A 17,617-nucleotide genomic window follows, 5' to 3' on the forward strand; every position below is an offset into this window, starting at 1 on the left:
CCCACAGACCCATGGGACCCTCACTGCGCCTCATGGGGACCCCCCACGGACACCCTCCAAACCCCCGTGGGAGTCCTGTAGGGCCTCGGGACCCGCACAGCCCCCAGGGGGTCACCCACGAGACCCCCATGGAGCCCTCAGTGTCCCCCACAGGGACCCCTTGAGCCCCCCACGGGGACCCCTCTGGGGACTCTGTGGCCCCGTGGGACCCCATACAACCCATGTGGACATACAAACACCCCCCCCCCACCCCAATGGGGACACACCCCCGTATGGGGACACCCACACCCCTTATGGGGCCACCCACAGACCCATGGGGCCACCCACGGAGCTGCCACCACCCCACGGATACTCCCACAGCACCCGCGGGGACACTCGTTTCCCCATAGGGTCCCCTGTGGCCCCATGGGGACACCCACAGCCCCCACGTGACCCCCCACCCAGCACCCATGGAGACCCTCGAGGGACCCCACCCTCTGTTCCCCACGACTCCCCTAGATCCTCTACAGGACCCCCACATCTCCTGCTGCCCCCTCCCATTTCGTAGCTGCCCCGATGGGGTCCCCACCTCTCTCCAAGCCCCAGGGGATGCTGACACCTGCATGAGACACCCCCCCCCAAGACCCCCCCCCAAACCCCCACTGTGTCCCCACCGGCCCCAGTCCCTGGGCTGACCCCGTGGGAACACCCCACCCCATGGGGCCCTTCCAGCCCCCCACATGTGGTGTCCCTGGGGACCCCCGACCCAAACCCCACAGCCTGGGGCCAGAGAACTCTTGGGGGGGGGGGGCAACCTGGACCATGCCGGACCCACACCCCCAAGACACCATGAGGGTGTCCCCCCCCCAGCTCAGCTGCTCCTGGGGGCACCCCAGTGCATTGTGGGAAACTCCCCATCACCACCACAGGGTGGTGGGATGCGGGTTCGGGGTTGGGGGTGGGGGCTTGGGCACCCCCTGTGCTGGCACGGGGCCAGGCTGGGTGCCTCATCCCCGGGCTGGGGGGGGTGTTTGGGGGCACCCTTGGGTGACGGGGTGGGGGGGCTGGGTGCAGGGCGGCCGGCCCGGGGCGGCATGATGTCAGGCGGGGGCGGGAGCTGGCGCAGGTAGATAAAGCCGGGGAGAACAGGAATCCCCGGTCCGGCGGGAGGGTGGCGGGACGCGGCGGGCGCCTGCAGGTAGGAGCGGGGCCGGGGTGGGGGCCCCCCGCGCTGTTAGGCTGCTGGCCATCCCGGGACGGTGGCCACGTCCCGCTGGCGTGACCCCAGACCCCCGGCTGTGCCCCTGTGCCTTCCCTCCCACCTTCCTCCCAGCTCTTCCTCCTCCTCTGCCGCCCCGGCACGGCCTTGCCGTCACCCCCCAGCCTCTGCACCCCCAGCCCCGCAGGCCCATGGCCCGGGGAGCCCTGTCCCACCACCCCAGCACCCACCGGGAGCCCTGCCCACAGCTGGGGGCCCTAGGACCCCATCTCATAGCCCTGGTGGCCCTGGGACCCCATCCCTTAGCCCTGGTGGCCCTGGGAACCCTGCCCTACAGCTCTGATGGTCCTGGGAACCCTGCCCTATAGCCCTGGTGGCCCTGGTCCCCCATCCCTATAGCCCTGGTGGCCCTGGGACCCTAACCCATAACCCTGGTGGCCCTGGAACCCTTCCCATGGCCTTGGTGGCCCTGGTCCCCCTGCTCTATAGCCTTGGTGGTCCCAGTCTGCCTTCCCTATAGCCCTGGTGGCCCTGGGACCCCTTTCCTATAGCCCTCATAGCCCTGGTCCCCCTTCCCCTATAGTCCTGGTGACCCTGGGACCCCATCCCATGACTTCAACATCCCCCAGTCCCCCTGCCCCACGGTCCTGCCAGCCCTGGGATGCCATCCCTTACTGTTGGTAGTCCTGGTACCCTGTCCTTTAAACTTGGTGGCCATGGGACCCTATCCCTTAATGTTGGTGGCCCTGGGACCCTGTTCCCTAAACCCAATGGCCCTGGTCCCCCTGCTCCATGACCCTGGTGGCCTTGGGGCCCAGCCCTACACTTCTGACACCCTCCAGTCCCCTGTCCCGTAACCCTGGTGGCCCTGGTCCCCTTGTCCCATAGCCCCAAGGCCCTGGTCCCTCTGTTTGTTCCAGACCTCAGGAACACCCTGTGTCCCCCACCATCATCACCACCCTGTCAGAGTCCCATCACGGCCACCAGGACAGGGCTGGCATCGGGGTGACCTGAGGCCACGGTCGTGGGCTGCTGGGTTGGTGGCAGGGCTGTGCCACCATCCCAGGGGCCCCATCACGTCCCCCATCAGCCCCTCTGGTGTCCCCTGTGTGGCTTGGGGTGGCCCTGCACTGTGTCCCACCATGGGCAGCATCACCTCACATGACCCCGGCTGTCCCCCGTGTCCCTGGGATCACCCCAGGGACCAGCCAGGCAGGGGGGACACCAGCCCAGCCCCCCCGGCGCAGCCAGGGCAGGGGGAGCGGGGATGGAGTAGAGGGTCCGTACTGGCAGGGATGGGGACATGGTGGGGACAGGGATCAGATGGGGATGGTGGTGGCAGCCGTGAGATGGCATCAGCCATGGACTTGGACCCTGAGGTGGCAGGAGGCGGGTGAGAGGGACAGGGACGGACAGCGGGTGAATGATTAACCTGGCACCGCGTGGCATCCCGGGAATGGTGGGGACTGGCGTGTGCGTGCCCGTGGCTACCGAGTGCCGCCGGCATGGCTGTGGGCACCACGCGTGTGTTACGTGTGCCACGTGCCGGACGGTCCCTTGCCTGGCCCAGGCAACCGGTGGCGGGGCCAACTGTGCTGTGCCGTGCCGAGCCGTGCTGAGCCATGACAGGACTGGCCCAGAGCCGTACACATCCTATGGCCCCACTGAGAATCATTTTGGGGCCAAAACCGGAGCGCCGGCCGGTGTCCCCACGTCCCCCTGAGCATGGCGGCACCGCGTGGGTGCTGGCACCGGCGACCGGCCGTGGGCGAGGGGTGACGCCGCAGCGTGGGGGGCCGTGCCGGCGGTCCAGCTCGGGGCAGTTCCCACGGCGGGCGCGGGCGCTGGCTCCCTCGCCCCCGGCCTGCCGGCGCGGCCGCCCCGGCCCGGATGCCAGCGCGGTGAGGTGGAGCTGGGAGCGGCTGCCAGAACTGGTTTGGCCGGACCCGAGGAGGTGTCTGGGCTGGGCCCCCGCCACGCTCCGCTTCCTGCTACCGCCGGCACCGCCATTGCCCGCCGCCGCTCAGCCCGGCATGGCTCAGCCCGGTAAAGCTCAGCCTGGCACAGCTCAGCCCCAGTAAAGCTCAGCCCTGGTAGAGCTCAGCCTGGCACAGCTCAGCCCCAGTAAAGCTCAGCCCTGGTAAAGCTCAGCCTGGCACAGCTCAGCCCGGTAAAGCTCAGCCCTGGTAAAGCTCAGCCTGGCGCGGTTCAGCCCGGTAAAACTCTACCCTGGTACGGCACAGCCCGGTAAAGCTCAGCCTGGCACGGTTCAGCGCAGTAAAGCTCAGCCCCAGTATGGCACAGCCTGGTAAAGCTCAGTCCAGTATGACTCAGCCTGGCATGGTTCAGTGTGGTAAAGCTCAGCCCAGTAAAGCTCAGCCCAGTAAAGCTCAGCCTGGCACAGCTCAGCCCGGCATGGCTCAGCCCGGTAAAGCTCAGCCTGGCATGGTTCAGCCTGGCATGGTTCAGCCTGGTAAAGCTCGGCCCCGGTACGGCTCAGCCCAGTTCAGCCCAGTTTGCCTTGGTCCAGTTCGGCTCAGCCCATCTCGTCCCCATCCCAGCTCATCTGGTGTCTCCCAGTGCCACCAGTCTCTCCGTGGTGACGTGGGGGCACTGGAGAGGGTCCCCGTGGGGCAGGGAGGCGTGGGGGGATTCTCGGTTGTCTTGTAGGGACTGTGCTCACCCTCCTGTCCCCCAGCTCCTGCATTGGGACGGGGACACCCCGAGCCTTGGCAGCCACAGGGGGCTCAGACGGACCCCCATGGGGTGTGTGGGGCTCGGCTGGACCCCCATGGGGCGCGGGGGGCCAGGGGCAGTCAGGGTGGTGCTGAGCGACGCTACTGACTCACCGCTTGTCTGGGTGCCGGCAAAACACCCCCGGGGCAGGTGCCAGGGGTGGGCAGCCCCCGGCAGCACCGTGGCCCCCACTGCCTGCGGTGGCCAATGCGGAGCCCGGTGTGGCATCCCATGGGGGCTGCCCACCCATGGCCATGGACCCCCTGCCCAGCGGATGAGGACCCAGAGCCTCCTGTGGTGCAGGACCCACTCTCTCTCCTCCCCCCCCAGATAATGCCATGGACGGGGGGGCTCAGCAGAGCAGCCTCCGGGAGCCCCCCGGGCCGGGCGGCGCGGAGCAGGAGGGGGTCCCCAGCGAGCGGGACGGGGGCGAGGGGCTGCCCGAGCTCAAGCGCTCCCAGCCCCTCTTCATCCACGGCAGCAGGTGGGTGGGGGGCCCGGACCCCGGGTCTCTCCCACGAAAGTTGGGGGGGGGGCCAGTGGATCGAGGAGGGGGCACAGGCATAGGGATGGGGGCGCAGGAGCCGGTGCTGGGGGAGCTCACCCCTTCTTTGCCCACAGCCGGCAGCTCCCGGAGGAGGAACCGCGCGCCTCGTCCCTGCCCAGCATCCCCAACCCCTTCCCCGAGCTCTGCAGCCCCTCCAACTCGCCCATCCTCAGCAGCCCGGCCCTGGGGCAGGGACCCCCCCGCGAAGGCACCTCCCACGTGAGTTGGGGGGCAGAGGGCTGGGGAAAAGGGGGTGGCTCAGCCCCCCGGGGGATGCGGGGGTCCCTGACGGCCGCCCCGGCAGGTGGTGAAGGTGTTCGGGGAGGACGGCGCCTGCCGCTCGCTGGAGGCCTCGGCGGGGACGACGGCACGGCAGCTCTGCGAGACGCTGGTGCGGAGGACGCGGGCGCTGCAGGACCACAGCTGGGCACTGGTCGAGCTGCACCAACATCTGGCCCTGGGTGAGCTGCCGGCACGGCACGGCGTGGCGCGACGTGGCGTGGCACGGGGGTGGCACTGGGACCCCTCCCCGGACACCCCACTGAGCCCCGTCCCCCCCTGCAGAGCGGTGCCTGGAGGACCACGAGTCGGTGGTGGAGGTGCAGAGCTCCTGGCCCCCCGGCGCCGACAGCCGCTTCGTCTTCCGCAAGAACTTCGCCAAGTACGAGCTCTTCAAGAGCAACGCGGTACGTGGCCGGAGCAAAGCCCGCGGGGGCCCAGGAGATCCCCCACAGGGACCCTGAGCACCCCGTGGGTCGTCCCTGACCCCCCTGTCCCCCCCAGCAGTCCCTCTTCCCCGAGGTGATGGTGTCCAGCTGCCTGGAGGCGAACAAGAGCATGGCACACTCCGAGCTCATCCAGGTACCGTGCCCAGCTGTGCCATGGGGACCCCACCATTCCATGGGGACCCCACCGTGCCATGGGGACCCCACTGTGCCGTGGGGTCACTGCTCTGCCGTGGAGACCCCACCATGCCATAGGGACCCTGCTGTGCCACGGGGACCCCACCATTCCATGGGGACCCCGCTGTGCCATGGAGATTCCACTGTGCCATGGGGGACCCCGCTGTGCCATGGGGACCCTTGCGGGCCCCTCAGCCCTCATCTCCCCCCAGAACTTCCTCAACTCCGGGAGCTGCCCCGAGGTCCAGGGCTTCCTGCAGCTGCGGGAGGCTGGGCGAAAGGTCTGGAAGCGCTTCTACTTCTCCCTGCGCCGCTCGGGGCTCTACTACTCCACCAAGGGCACCTCCAAGGTGAGGGGGTGGGTGGGGGCACAGCTGGGGGGAGGGGTACATGGGGACAAACCCTGATGTTTTCCCCCACCCCAGGACCCCCGACACCTCCAGTACTTTGCCGACCTCACTGAGTCCAACATCTACTACGTGACACAGGGCAAGAAGCTCTACGGGACGCCCACCGAGTTTGGTTTCTGCATCAAGGTGGGGATGTCCCTGCCTGGCTGGGGGGGTCCCGGTCCTTCCGTGTGCCTTCCCCTGCCAAGGGGTCTCTGCCCCCCGTGATGGCTCTGGTCTCTCCCTGCAGCCCTACAAGGTGCGGAGCGGCGTGAAGGGCCTGAAGCTGCTCTGCAGCGAGGACGAGCAGAGCCGGAGCTGCTGGATGGCGGCTTTTCGCCTCTTCAAGGTGGGGCCCGGCACTGCCGAGGTGTTACCAGCCCCATAGCATGCTGGGGGGATGCCGGGGGGATACTGGGAGAGGCTGGGGGGATGTTGGGGGTTGCTGGGAGAGGCTGGGGGGATGCGGGGGAGATGCTGGGTGCATGTCCCCATCCCCGTGCTAGAAAGGATGCAGGATAGGTGTCCCCATCCCCATGTTGGGTAGATGTAGCTGTCCCCATGCCCACAGTGGGTGGGTGTGGAGGTCCCCATCCCCGTGCCAGGCGGATGCTCCCCCACCCCACTGCAGGACAGAGGTCCCACAGGAACCCCCCCAACTCACAGGGCTGTTCCCCCTCCCAGTATGGCATGCAGCTCTACCGCAACTACCAGCAGGCACAAGCGCGGCTGAACCAGCCCTCCTGGATTGGCCCCACACCCCTGGTGAGTGCCACCCCCCATGCCCCCCCTGCGGCCCCCATCCCGTGGGTAGCCCCCCAGTCACACCCTCTCCTCATCATCATCCGCAGCGGAGCGTCTCGGACAACGCGCTGGTGGCCATGGACTTCTCGGGGTGCACGGGTCGGGTGATCGAGAACCCCAATGAGGTGCTGACAGTGGCCCTGGAGGAGGCGCAGGCCTGGAGGGTGAGTTGGGGTGCAGGGGTGCAAAGCCCCCCCCACCCCCCCAAACCTATCCTAAAGTCTGCTCCTTGCTTTGCACGGCCAGAAGAAGACGACGCACCGGTACAGCCTGCCGGCAGCCTGCCAGAGCTCCCCCCTCAGCGCCGGTGAGCAGCGCCCAGACACGGGGTCCCACCTGCTTCTGTCAAGGATCGGGGGGGTCCCTGCCCCGGGGGGGTCCCTGCCCCGGGCGGGAGTTCCCCCCACACCTGACACCCGATTCCCTGCAGCCATCCACCGCACCCAGCCCTGGTTCCACGGGCGCATCTCCCGGGAGGACACCCAGCAGCTCATCGGCCGTCAGGGCTTGGTGGACGGGTACGGGGACACCGGGGGGGCTGGGGTCCCTGGGGTTTGGGGGGAACGACACATTAGAGCCCTGGGGTGTACATCACCCCAGGGGTTATAGGGCCCTACAGTTCATGGGGTGATGCAGGACCCCTGGGAGATGGGGGGAGACTTGCTGTGGGGGCAAGGGATCCTAGGGGGATTGGAACCCCCCAGGGGTTCAGGAGCCTGGGGTTGGAGGGGGACACTACAGGCCCCCAGGGGGACACAGGGCTCCTGGAGGTACAGAACCCCAGGGCTTGGGGAGGTACCTGGGACCCCAGGGGTGACACAGGGGTGGCAGAGGGGGCTGAGGGCCAGCAGTGACACCCCCCCCTCCCCGGGTCTTGCAGTGTCTTCCTGGTGCGGGAGAGCCAGCGGAACCCCAAGGGCTTCGTCCTGTCCCTGTGCCACCTGCAGAGAGTCAAACACTATCTCATCCTGCCGGTGAGTGCCGGCGGCGGGGGGCTGGGAGGGGCTTGGGGGTGCTGGGGGGTGCCAGGGCCTGACCCACACCCCCCACACACCCCCCCGGGCAGAGCGAGGAGGAGGGACGGCTGTACTTCACCATGGACGATGGGCAGACCCGCTTCGCTGACCTCATCCAGCTCGTGGAGTTTCACCAGATCAACCGCGGCATCCTGCCCTGCAAGCTGCGGCACTACTGCACCTGCGTGGCCCTCTGAGCACGGCATCACCGGCACCCTGTGGCACGGATGGCATGGCACGGCTTGGCACAGCCTGGCATGACCGGCTGGTACGGCTTGGCACAGCCTGGCACAGCCCGGCATGGCATGGTGTGGAACAGCCTGGCACGGCTCGGCACAGCCTGGTATGACCAGCAAGGCAGGGCTTGGCGCAGCCCAGCACCACTGGAAAGGCTTGGCACAGCCTGGCACAGCCCAGAATGACCAGCATGGCAGGGCTTGGCACAGCCCGGCATGGCATGGCACAGCCTGGTGTGGCTCAACAGGACTGGGGCCAGCTTGGCACAGCAAGCACAGGGTCAAAGGACGGCTCCTCTGCCACCAGCCCTGCGCCCCGGTGCCAGCTCTGCCCGCAGGGTCCCAGGGTGCCGGTGGCACCGGGGCCCCCCCACACTCAAGCACTTTCTTTCCCCCTCCCCAGCACCGGCCCCGAGTGTCCCCATGGGGTGCCGGCACTCCACACCCCTGGGTCAGGCGGGTTGGGGGTCTCCAGCTCCAGAGTTGGGGTCCTTGGGGGTGTGGGGGGGTGTCACCCACCGCCGCATCCCCCATGTCCCCGCGAGGCCAGTCGAACTGTGACGTGTTTTATACCAGTAAGAATAAAGGTTATTTTTTCAGAGCTCCTGCCTCACCCCCTCTAAAGGAAAAGATGGGGTGCTGGGGAGGGGGGGGGGTGTCCATCCCCAGAGCCCCCCACTGCTGGCGAGCACGGGGCTGGCAGTGTCCCCATGTCCCTCTGTGCCCCCACGGTGCCCCGGGTCCCGCACAAAGGCCCCTCTGTGCGCCCCGGGCACCACGTGCGGCTCAACCACGCGGCCGCCGGCAAATCCTGGTGGGATTAGCAGGAGGCGGGGGGGATTAAAGGCCTGGATTTGGGGGGGGGGGGCTGGGCCAGCTGCTATTAAAGGCTGGGGGGGTCGGGGAGCAGGGCCGCGGCCGTGCCATGGCTCCCAAGACGGTGCTGATCACCGGCTGCTCCTCCGGCATCGGGCTGGCGCTGGCCGTCCGGCTGGCGCGGGACAAGCAACGCCGCTTCCGAGGTGAGCGGGGTGGGGGGAATCCACACACCACCCCCCCGGGGACCCCATCATTCCTGGGGGGAGACCCCACGCAGGGGCTGAGCCGCCTGTGCCCCCAGTGATTGCCACCATGAGGAACGTGGGCAGGAGCGGGGCGCTGGCGGCGGCGGCGGGGCCGGCGCTGGGACGGACGCTGGAGATCAAGCAGTTGGACGTCTGTGATGAGGGCTCCATCCGCGCCTGCCTCGACAGCATCCCCGGGCGCCACATCGACGTCCTGGGTGAGCCCTGGGACCCCCCCCCCCCTCCCACTGCATCCCCCTGGTCCCATGCACTGGGGAGCCCCGTGCTGGGGACCCCCCTTGCACCAGGGACACCCCACACCAGGGACACCCCCTGCACTGGAGACTGTCCATGTCAAGCTTGGACCATGGTGGGGACCCTCCGTGCACCCCATGGTGGGTGCCCTGCGTGTCAGGGACACCCCATGCACCAGGGACCCCCAGACCCCATGCACTGGGGGACCCTCTGAGCCGGGGACACCCCGTGCACCAGGGATGGTCCACGCACTGGGGGACCATCTGTGACAAGGACACCCTGAGCACCAGGGACCCCTGACCCCATGCACCGTGGACCCCTCCATGCAAGTGACAACCCGCACCAGGGACCCTTTATGCACTGGGGACCCCCTGTGTTGGGGACACCCCCTGCACCAGGGACCCTCCACACCCAGGGCATCCCATGCTGGGGACCTTCCACGCATCGAGGACCCTCTGAGCACGGGGCACAGGATCCCCCAAGACAGGGGACCCCCCCGCTGACACCCCGTTCCCGCAGTCAGCAACGCCGGGGTGGGCATGGCGGGCCCCCTGGAGTGCCAGAGCCTGGCGGCCATGCAGAGCCTCATGGACACCAACTTCTTCGGCCTCGTCCGCCTGGTCAAGGAGGTGCTGCCCGACATGAAGCGGCGCCGCGGGGGCCACATCGTGGTCATCAGCAGCATCATGGGCCTGCAGGGTAGGGGGAGGGGGTTGGGGTGCCCTGGTGGGACCAGTTCCACCCCCCAAGCCCTGACGGGGACTCCCTACCCCATCCAGGCATCGTCTTCAACGACATCTACGCGGCCTCCAAGTTCGCAGTGGAGGGTTTCTGCGAGAGCCTGGTGGTGCAGGCGCTGCGCTTCAACGTGGCGTGAGTGCCAGGGGGCTGGCGGTGTGTCCCCTCCACCCCAGGGCTGGGGGGAGGTCTGGGTTGTGCCGGGATCCCCAGCGCCCCCTTCTCCCCCTGGGCAGGATCAGCCTGGTGGAGCCGGGGCCGGTGATGACGGAGTTCGAGGCAAAGGTGTACGAGGAAGCCGAACGCGCCGACTACTCGCGGACCGACCCCGAGACAGCCGACATCTTCACCAACCTCTACCTGAGGAACTCCAAGGATGTCTTCGCCAGCCTGGGCCAGACCCCCGAGGACATCGCGGAGGTGACAGACTGGGGGCTGCCCTCTTCCCACCCCCCCCCACCCTGCCTGGCAGCCCCTGGCTGGGCTGGGCTGTTTAGAGAAGCCCCAATTAGCCCTAATGAGGAGCAGCGACCCCCAGCTGGCAGTGGGGCAGGGGTCCTGCCCTCATAACTCCTTCCTCCCCTCCCTGAGCTCCATCCTGATGGGGCTGAGCCCGGCTGGGAACAGGGATGAGGATGAGGATGAGGATGAGGATGAGGATGAGGATGAGGATGAGGATGAGGATGGGGATGGGGATGGGGATGGGATAGGATAGGATAGAATGGGAATTGGGAAGGGATGGGGATGGGGAAGGGCTGGGATGGGAATAGGAATGGGAATAGGGAAGGGATGGGATAGGGATGGGATGGGGATGGGAATGGGAATAGGGAAGGGATGGGATAGAAATGTGGATGGGAATAGGAATGGAATAGGAATGAGGATGGGAAGAGGGTGGGGATGGGAAGAGAATGGGACAGGGTTAAGGAAGTGATGGGGGGATGGAGATGAGGATGGAAAGGGGTTGGGATGGGAATGGGAACGGGGATGGGATGAGGATGGGAAGAGGGTGGGGATGAGGAGAGATGGGATGGGGTTAAGGATGTGATAGGGTGGGATGGAGATGGGGATGGGAAGAGGGTGGGATGAGGATGGGGATAGGAAGGGGTTGGGATGGGGACGCAATGAAGATGGGAATGGGATGGGGATGGGAAGAGGATGGGAATGGGGATGCAGACAGGATAGGAATGAGGAGAAGGAGATGGGGACGAGGAGAAGACGGGGACGGGAAGGGGACAATAACATCCCCACGTGCAGCACACGCTGCGGGTGATCGAGGCCGCCCGGCCGCCCTTCCGGCACCAGACCAACGTGGCCTACACGCCGATGGCCGCGCTGAAACACGCCGACCCCAGCGGCGCCCTCATGACCGACGCCTTCTACAAGCTGGTGTTCAAGTACGACGCGGTGCTGCGGCTCAGCCTGCGCGCCATCCGCCTGCTCCGATGGAAGGCACAGAAGGTGAAGGAGGGCGCCCGCCTCCTGGGCTTCAAATAGCCCCCCCCGGGTGGCTACCAGCAGCTCAGGGCACAGCGGCTCGCCCCGGGGGGGCTGCTCGGAGACCAGGAGTGGGGGGTGCCAGGGGGGGTGGGGGGGTGCAGTGGGGTTTCGCTTCCTGCTCCCAGCCTGAAATAGCACCCGCCGCCGCTGTATTAAAATCGGGAGTGGTATTTTTAACCAGCGCCGGGTGAAAAAGCAGAGCGGCTTCCTCCCAGAGCGCAGCGGCCGTGACGGGGCTGGGAAGGGCTGGCAGCTGGCCCCCCCACCCCCACCGCCTGCCTCCCTCTCCTGGACCCCCCCCTCCAGCCCCTGACACCCCAAAGACCTGGCCCATTTGTCCCCACCTGGCCACAAGCAATGGCCACATCCTCCTTCCCTTTGGGCTCCCCAGTGGGGTGAGCGATGCCCTGTGGTGGGAGGGGTCCTGCGTGATGGTGTCACCCCCCCGCCCCATGGCACTGGGACAGCATGGGGTGGGGGGGGGCTGCAGGGTACTGCGGGGGCGGCTCGGCTGCAGCGCCGGGTGCAGGAGGCAGTGCAGGGAGGGGAGAAGGGTGCATGGGGAGCTCTGGGGGTGCACGGGGCGGGGGGGGGGGGTGTCCAAAAGGTGCTGCAGGGACTGGTGCAGGGTGGGGGTGGGTTGCACGGAGAGGGCTGGGTGCAGGGCGCGGGGCTGCGGGGTGCAGGGTGGATGAGACCAGGGGGACCCCAGCACCCTGGGGAGGGGGGTCCCCTGCAGCTCGGGGGGGTGGGGTGTGTGTGACAGCAGAGGGGGGGTGCAGCCTGTGCCCCCCCCCCCCAAGGCTGGGCGCAGGGTGCTGGCGTGTGGGCGCCTGGCGTGACTGCGCCGGGAGGTGAGAGCAGGGGGGGAAACCGCAGGGAGGCCCCGGCATGATTCAACCCCGCGGGGCCGTTTCTCAGAAACCTTCCTGGCTCCCACCGCGCTTCCCGGGGCGGCCGCACCGGAGTCGGGGACACCCCACGGCCTCGACGGTGTCCTGGGGGTGGAAGGTGCAGGGATGCACGTGTGGCATGGATGCGGGGTCCCTCTTTGTGCAGCCCCCCCCCCCCCCTCCTTCCCCACCCCACCCCCCCCCAAAAAAAAAAACCCTGCCAGGACCCCCCAGCCCCAGCTGCAAGGGGCTGGATGGCGGCTGCAGCGCCGTGCATCAGTCCGTGCCACGCACGTGGCCTCCCCGGTCCCGGCCGGCTCTGGGCACCTTGGGGACAGGATGGTGGCAGCAGATGGGGGGGGGGCAGGAAGAGGAAATATTTTTGCATTATCCCCCCCTTTTTGCACAAGTTAATGGCAAAGGGCGGTGGGGAGCGGGGCTATGGCAACGGCGCAGCACCTGGGGGACGTGCAGGGGTGACATCAAAGTGGCGGCAGAGACGCAGCCTCCCCCCCACCCCCCCCCCCAGCTGCGGTTTCTGCAAATTTGACTAACTTTCTCCGCTCCGGGGGGCAGGGACGGGGGGGCTGCGTCTGGCCCTGGGGAGCAGCAAGGAGGGGGGGGCCCGGCTGTGGCTCAGCCCCCCCTCCCCGTCTCAGAGCCAGAGTCGTGGGAAACGGGGCCGAGGGAGGACAGGAGCCCCCAGACACCCCCAGCCCCATGGTGTCCCCCAGTCCCCAGGGAAGCAGCAACGGGGCTGAAGCAGGGGGGGGGACACACACGACAGGATTGTCCCCAAGGCCCCTCAGGGACAGCGGGTGTCGGGGGCACAGCAGCGCTGCGATGGCCTCGGCCCCCTCATCTCACCAGCGCCCGTGGTGGGAAGGGGGTCCTGGGCAAAGCGGTGGGGGAACAGGGGGCTGTTGTGGCCTGGGGTGGGTCGGGGGGGGGGGGGGGCTCCTCCATTGGTGGGGGGCACCTGGGCCGTGCTGAGGAGCATCATCTCCAGCCTGGGAGCATCTTCTCTGGTCGTGGAGCACCGGGGCAGAGCTCAGGAGTGTCACCCCCCCAGCCGAGGAGCGTCGTCCCCATCCCACCCTTCACCGTGTCCCCACTGGGGGGATCGGTGGGGGGGGGGAAAGGGGGGCTCTCCCCGAGGGGCCGAAGCCGCTGGGGTGGGAAGCATTTTCTTCTAAAAACAATCATCTGCCGGGACTTTCCTCGCCCCGGCGACCCTGCGTGTGACAATTCTCAGCCGCTCCCCGTCCCCGCACTCCCCCGAGGGTTTTGTTGCCCCCCCAGGTGCGCTGACTTGCCGCGATGCAAATGTGGCACCAGATATAACCCCCGCCGAGGGAATGGCTCGGTGGCGCAGGAGCGCGCGGGTCCCCAGGGGCTTCACTTCCCTCCCGGCGAAGCGAGGGTGGGGGGGGCGGAGAGGGGGGTGACACCATCAGCCGTGACATGAACCCGCTGCCCCCGCCACGGTGACCCCACTTCGCAGCCCACGTGCCCCAGGGCTACCAACTGCCCCTCGGCCGTGCCAGCGCTGGAGAAAGGCCCCCCCACTTGCTGTCACTCGGCGCCCCCACCCCCCCCCCCCCGCCAAGGGAAGGGGGCACAGAGGTGGCCCCGTGACCCGCTCACGCCTTGCCCCCCCCCGGGTTTTGGGGGGCGCGGGAGGCTGGCAGGGCCACCCAGCCCACGCGGAGGAGCGTGACTCGGTGAAAGGCTGGAGAATGGGGACGAGGAGGAGGTGGCCCCGGTGACTCAGTCCTTCCTCACCCCGCTCTCCCCTCCAGGCGCTGCCAGCCCTGGGGGGGCCCCGACCGCTTCCCGAGGGGCAGCAGGAGCCAGCCGGGATGCTCGGAGGAGGCAGTTCAGCGCCGGACACGAGTTTTATAGGGATTTTTCAGGCTTTTTTACGAAGCCTGAATTTTTTCAGATTTTTTTACGAAGCGTGTTTGGACACGACCGGGGGAAGGAGTTCCTCCCCGCGCTATCGCAATTCCGGCCTCTCCTATCGGCAGATAAGGATCGCTCTGTCGTAACACCACCCCGGCGCTTCGGAGGGGTTCTGGTTCCAGGCAGAAGGGGGCTGGGGGGAGGGGGTGTTTAGCACCAAAAACTGTTCTTATTTAGGGAAAAGCCAAGGCCGGGGATACACCACGAGACTGGCTGTGTCCCCCGTCCCCCGGGCCGGCGCGGGGCTGCGGGCGCTGGCACCCTTCCTGGTGGCATCCATCAGAGAGAGGTGGCATCCTTCAGAGCCACCCGGCAGCGTCAGGGCGAGGGGAAAATAACTCCTGGCGCCTGCGTTTCACCCGGGCTGGGAAGGAAGTGAAGATAAAATTAAAAAAAAAAAAAAAAAAAGAACAGGATCCTCTGACTTCTCTGACTTGCTTTTTTTATTTTTTTTTTCCTTTCCTTTTTTCTTTTGGGTGTTTCACGCCCGTCCAGCCTCTTGCGGTGGAAGGTGTCGGGAGAGTATGAAATAAGCGTGAACAACGTCACCCTGCTCAAACAGGTGCTAAAAAAAGGGCTGTGGGGAGGTGGGATGTGGGGGGGGGTGTTCGGCGTGAGCCTCCCCCCCCTCGGCACCCCCCCCGGGATGTTTCCGTCTGAGTGATGTGTCCCGGTTCGGTGGGCGCAGCCCCCGGTGCCCCACGGAAAAAAACAGCCCACCCCACACCCACTGGAGCCACCGTGGGGCTGAGCATCACCTTCACCCCACGCTTCTTGCGGGGGGGGGAGTCACAGACCTGTCCCCGCGCAGATCACCGGGGGGGGGGGGGGACACACACCAGTGATGGCCACAGGCATCGTCGGGGGGAGCGGCGAGAGCGTGGGTGCACGGGGAGGAATTTGAGGGGCGCGTGGCCCTTCCACCGTCCTCCTTCCCCAGCGCTGGCCGCTTGGGGACACCCTGCGTGCCGGGGGGAGGGCAGTGTCCCCCCCGCTACAGGCCCAGTGTCACTTGCAGATGGATCCCCCGCAGGGAGCCGGACACAACCGTTTGCCAGCCCCGTGGCTCTGCACCCGGCCGAGGCCACCACCTCGGGGCTCCTCCACGCTTCTACCGGGGCCCGGCTTCGCTGTGACCGTGATCGGGGACACCGGGGCGAGGAGGACGGCGCCTGGAGACACGTCACCCCAGGGGTATCCCGCGGGAATCGCTTCCGCTCTACCAGGGCAAACTGGGGCCATTCCCCACCCCACCACCCCCCCCCCAGGACTGGTGTCCGGAGCTCATGGGGAGAGCAGGAAAGCGGTGACACCCCCAGGTGAGGGAAGGGCAGGGTTCCTTGGACCGAATCGCTCGCTCGTTGACCCAAACTAAAGCCCGACACCATTTTCGAGCAGTGGGAGGAACCGCCCCCGTTATCTTTACATCTGGGAGGGTATCAGCGCTGAGTCACCGGTGGGTGCTCCGTTGGCCACAGCCCTGGCCACCGGCCCGGCAGCACCACGCCGGGCACCGGCTTCCTCGCGTGGCGATAGGAGCGAGCGGCTCCGGCCCCATTCCCCCTCGCTCTGGCTCAGCTTCCGCACCTGGGTCCCTTCAATGCATCAGAGTTTTAACGACTTTTTCAAAAAAATTTCAATGCACTTTTAAGGCTCGTTTCTCGGTGCTAGGAGCCGCTTTCCCGATCCCTGCCCCCCCGTGCCGCCCGCTGCTCCGGTGTAATTCAGCGGTAAGGACGGACACGGAGCGAGGCCGACGGAGCAGCCGGAGCGCTCTCGGAGAGAAAGGTTCAAACAGAAATGTGTTTCGTACTGAAATAACCCAACCAGGAGCAGAATAAATCAGGCCCATAACAAATGCCACCGGTTTTCCCCTTCTCTTTTCCCGGATGAGGTGATTTGTGAAGCTCCTCCGAGCTCAGCGACCTGCCTGAGCCCTTCCACCCGTGGGCACGACCCAAGGGGCTTCCTTGGCCCAGCCGGGGCTCGTCACCCAAGGAAGGGTGCTCGGGGGGGGACACACATGGGATGTGCTGCACCAGGGGGGACCCCCAACACACGGAGGGGGCTGATTCTGGCACCACACGGGGTTGGTGGGTCCGGGTCTCCAGCCCCTTCCGAGGACACAGTCCCAGCTCTGGCCCCGGTTCCGGGCGAGCATCACGCAGCAGATAAACAGCACTCGTCAAAAAAAAAATATATATTTTTTTTTTTTAATAAATGACTGGGTTGAAATTCCACAACATGCGACTGTTCGACAGCAGAGCTGTAACGGGGTGACGGCTCCTCAGCTCCAGACGGAGCCGGGAACTACTTTCGGTTGAGCCCATCTCAAAACGTGGACTCTGCCCGAGCCGTGGGGGGAAAACGGTGCTGTTTGGGCCAGACGCCGCGAAAACCTCCCTCTTTCCTTCCCAAAACCCTGAGCGGAGCCGCTCGGAGGCGCAGCGGTGGATTGCTCACCTCACCTGGGACGGAAGGGTAGGTGGCTGAGAGGCTGCAGAGGGGGACAGTCATCCGGAGAGTGTTTTCAAGGAGCGGGTGGCGGCGTGAGAAGGGTGCCAGGGATGCTGCGTGACATGCGCTGGGCCACCCGAGGAGCTTCCTGTGCAGGTGACAAGTTACCTTTTACTCTGCGTCACCTCATTCGTTTCTGTTGAACCACGAGGAGCCTTTTCATCATCCCACGATGTGTGTGGAACTCGGGCGCTTCCCCCGGGAGAAGGCAGCGGGAGAGATGGAGTTATGGAACGATTCACGCTGGGGAACTGGCTGAAGCATCCCCAAGCCCAGGCAGATCCTCAGCCGAGCGGGTTGAGCCCTTGGTGGAACCGTTGGTGACGCCGTGACAGCGGGTGGTCGTGCGGGAAGAACCAACATCCACCCGCTGACTGTTATGTGCCTCACGGTGGGAAACCGGTTCCAGGAAAAGACTTTAAATCTATTTTATAACCATCACAAAAGGTGGCAAAAGAGTTCTCCTTCCCCCCGAGGATCAGCAGGATCGAGCGCTTCCACAGCACTGGAGCCAATCACTCCGCAGACGAATTTATCCTTCTTCAGACGTACCCTTATCGGGAAAAATTAATATAATTTCCTTTTTCATACCTTAAAATTCAGGGAGGGAGAAAGTATTTGAGCCAAAAGAGTGAGCCCAGGTCAGAGGGAGAAATTCAGCGTTTCTTGACCCTCGGCTTCTCCCCCTGGGTCTCTGTGCCCCTGCCTTCCCTCACGGAAAGGGATGGATCCCCAGGGATATGGGCACGGCCACACTGGAAAAGTACAAAAGCAACACAGATATCAAACCATACAATGGATGCAAAACCGTCCATCAGAACACACTTAACTACATTATACAAAAATACTTTGCAAAGAAT

At 66.3% G+C, this 17,617-nt stretch overlaps 2 protein-coding genes across 2 annotated transcripts; both read left to right on the forward strand.

The window, feature by feature from the left end:
- The first annotated feature begins 4,272 nt into the window (after positions 1-4,272).
- On the forward strand, positions 4,273-7,789 carry GRB7 (growth factor receptor bound protein 7). The gene is made up of 14 exons (XM_074162701.1): positions 4,273-4,418; positions 4,556-4,700; positions 4,786-4,942; positions 5,046-5,167; positions 5,265-5,342; positions 5,596-5,733; positions 5,809-5,919; positions 6,023-6,121; positions 6,457-6,537; positions 6,624-6,740; positions 6,823-6,883; positions 7,007-7,094; positions 7,457-7,550; positions 7,643-7,789. The coding sequence occupies exons 1-14, from the start codon at positions 4,273-4,275 to the stop codon at positions 7,787-7,789; spliced, it is 1,584 nt and encodes a 527-aa protein (XP_074018802.1).
- A 964-nt stretch (positions 7,790-8,753) lies between these two features.
- LOC141474839 (retinol dehydrogenase 8-like) lies at positions 8,754-11,379 on the forward strand. The gene is made up of 6 exons (XM_074162922.1): positions 8,754-8,850; positions 8,949-9,110; positions 9,667-9,846; positions 9,927-10,020; positions 10,122-10,305; positions 11,140-11,379. The coding sequence occupies exons 1-6, from the start codon at positions 8,754-8,756 to the stop codon at positions 11,377-11,379; spliced, it is 957 nt and encodes a 318-aa protein (XP_074019023.1).
- The last annotated feature ends 6,238 nt before the right edge of the window (positions 11,380-17,617 follow it).

Source organism: Numenius arquata, chromosome 23, assembly GCF_964106895.1.
Source record: "Numenius arquata chromosome 23, bNumArq3.hap1.1, whole genome shotgun sequence".
Taxonomy (NCBI): domain Eukaryota; kingdom Metazoa; phylum Chordata; class Aves; order Charadriiformes; family Scolopacidae; genus Numenius; species Numenius arquata.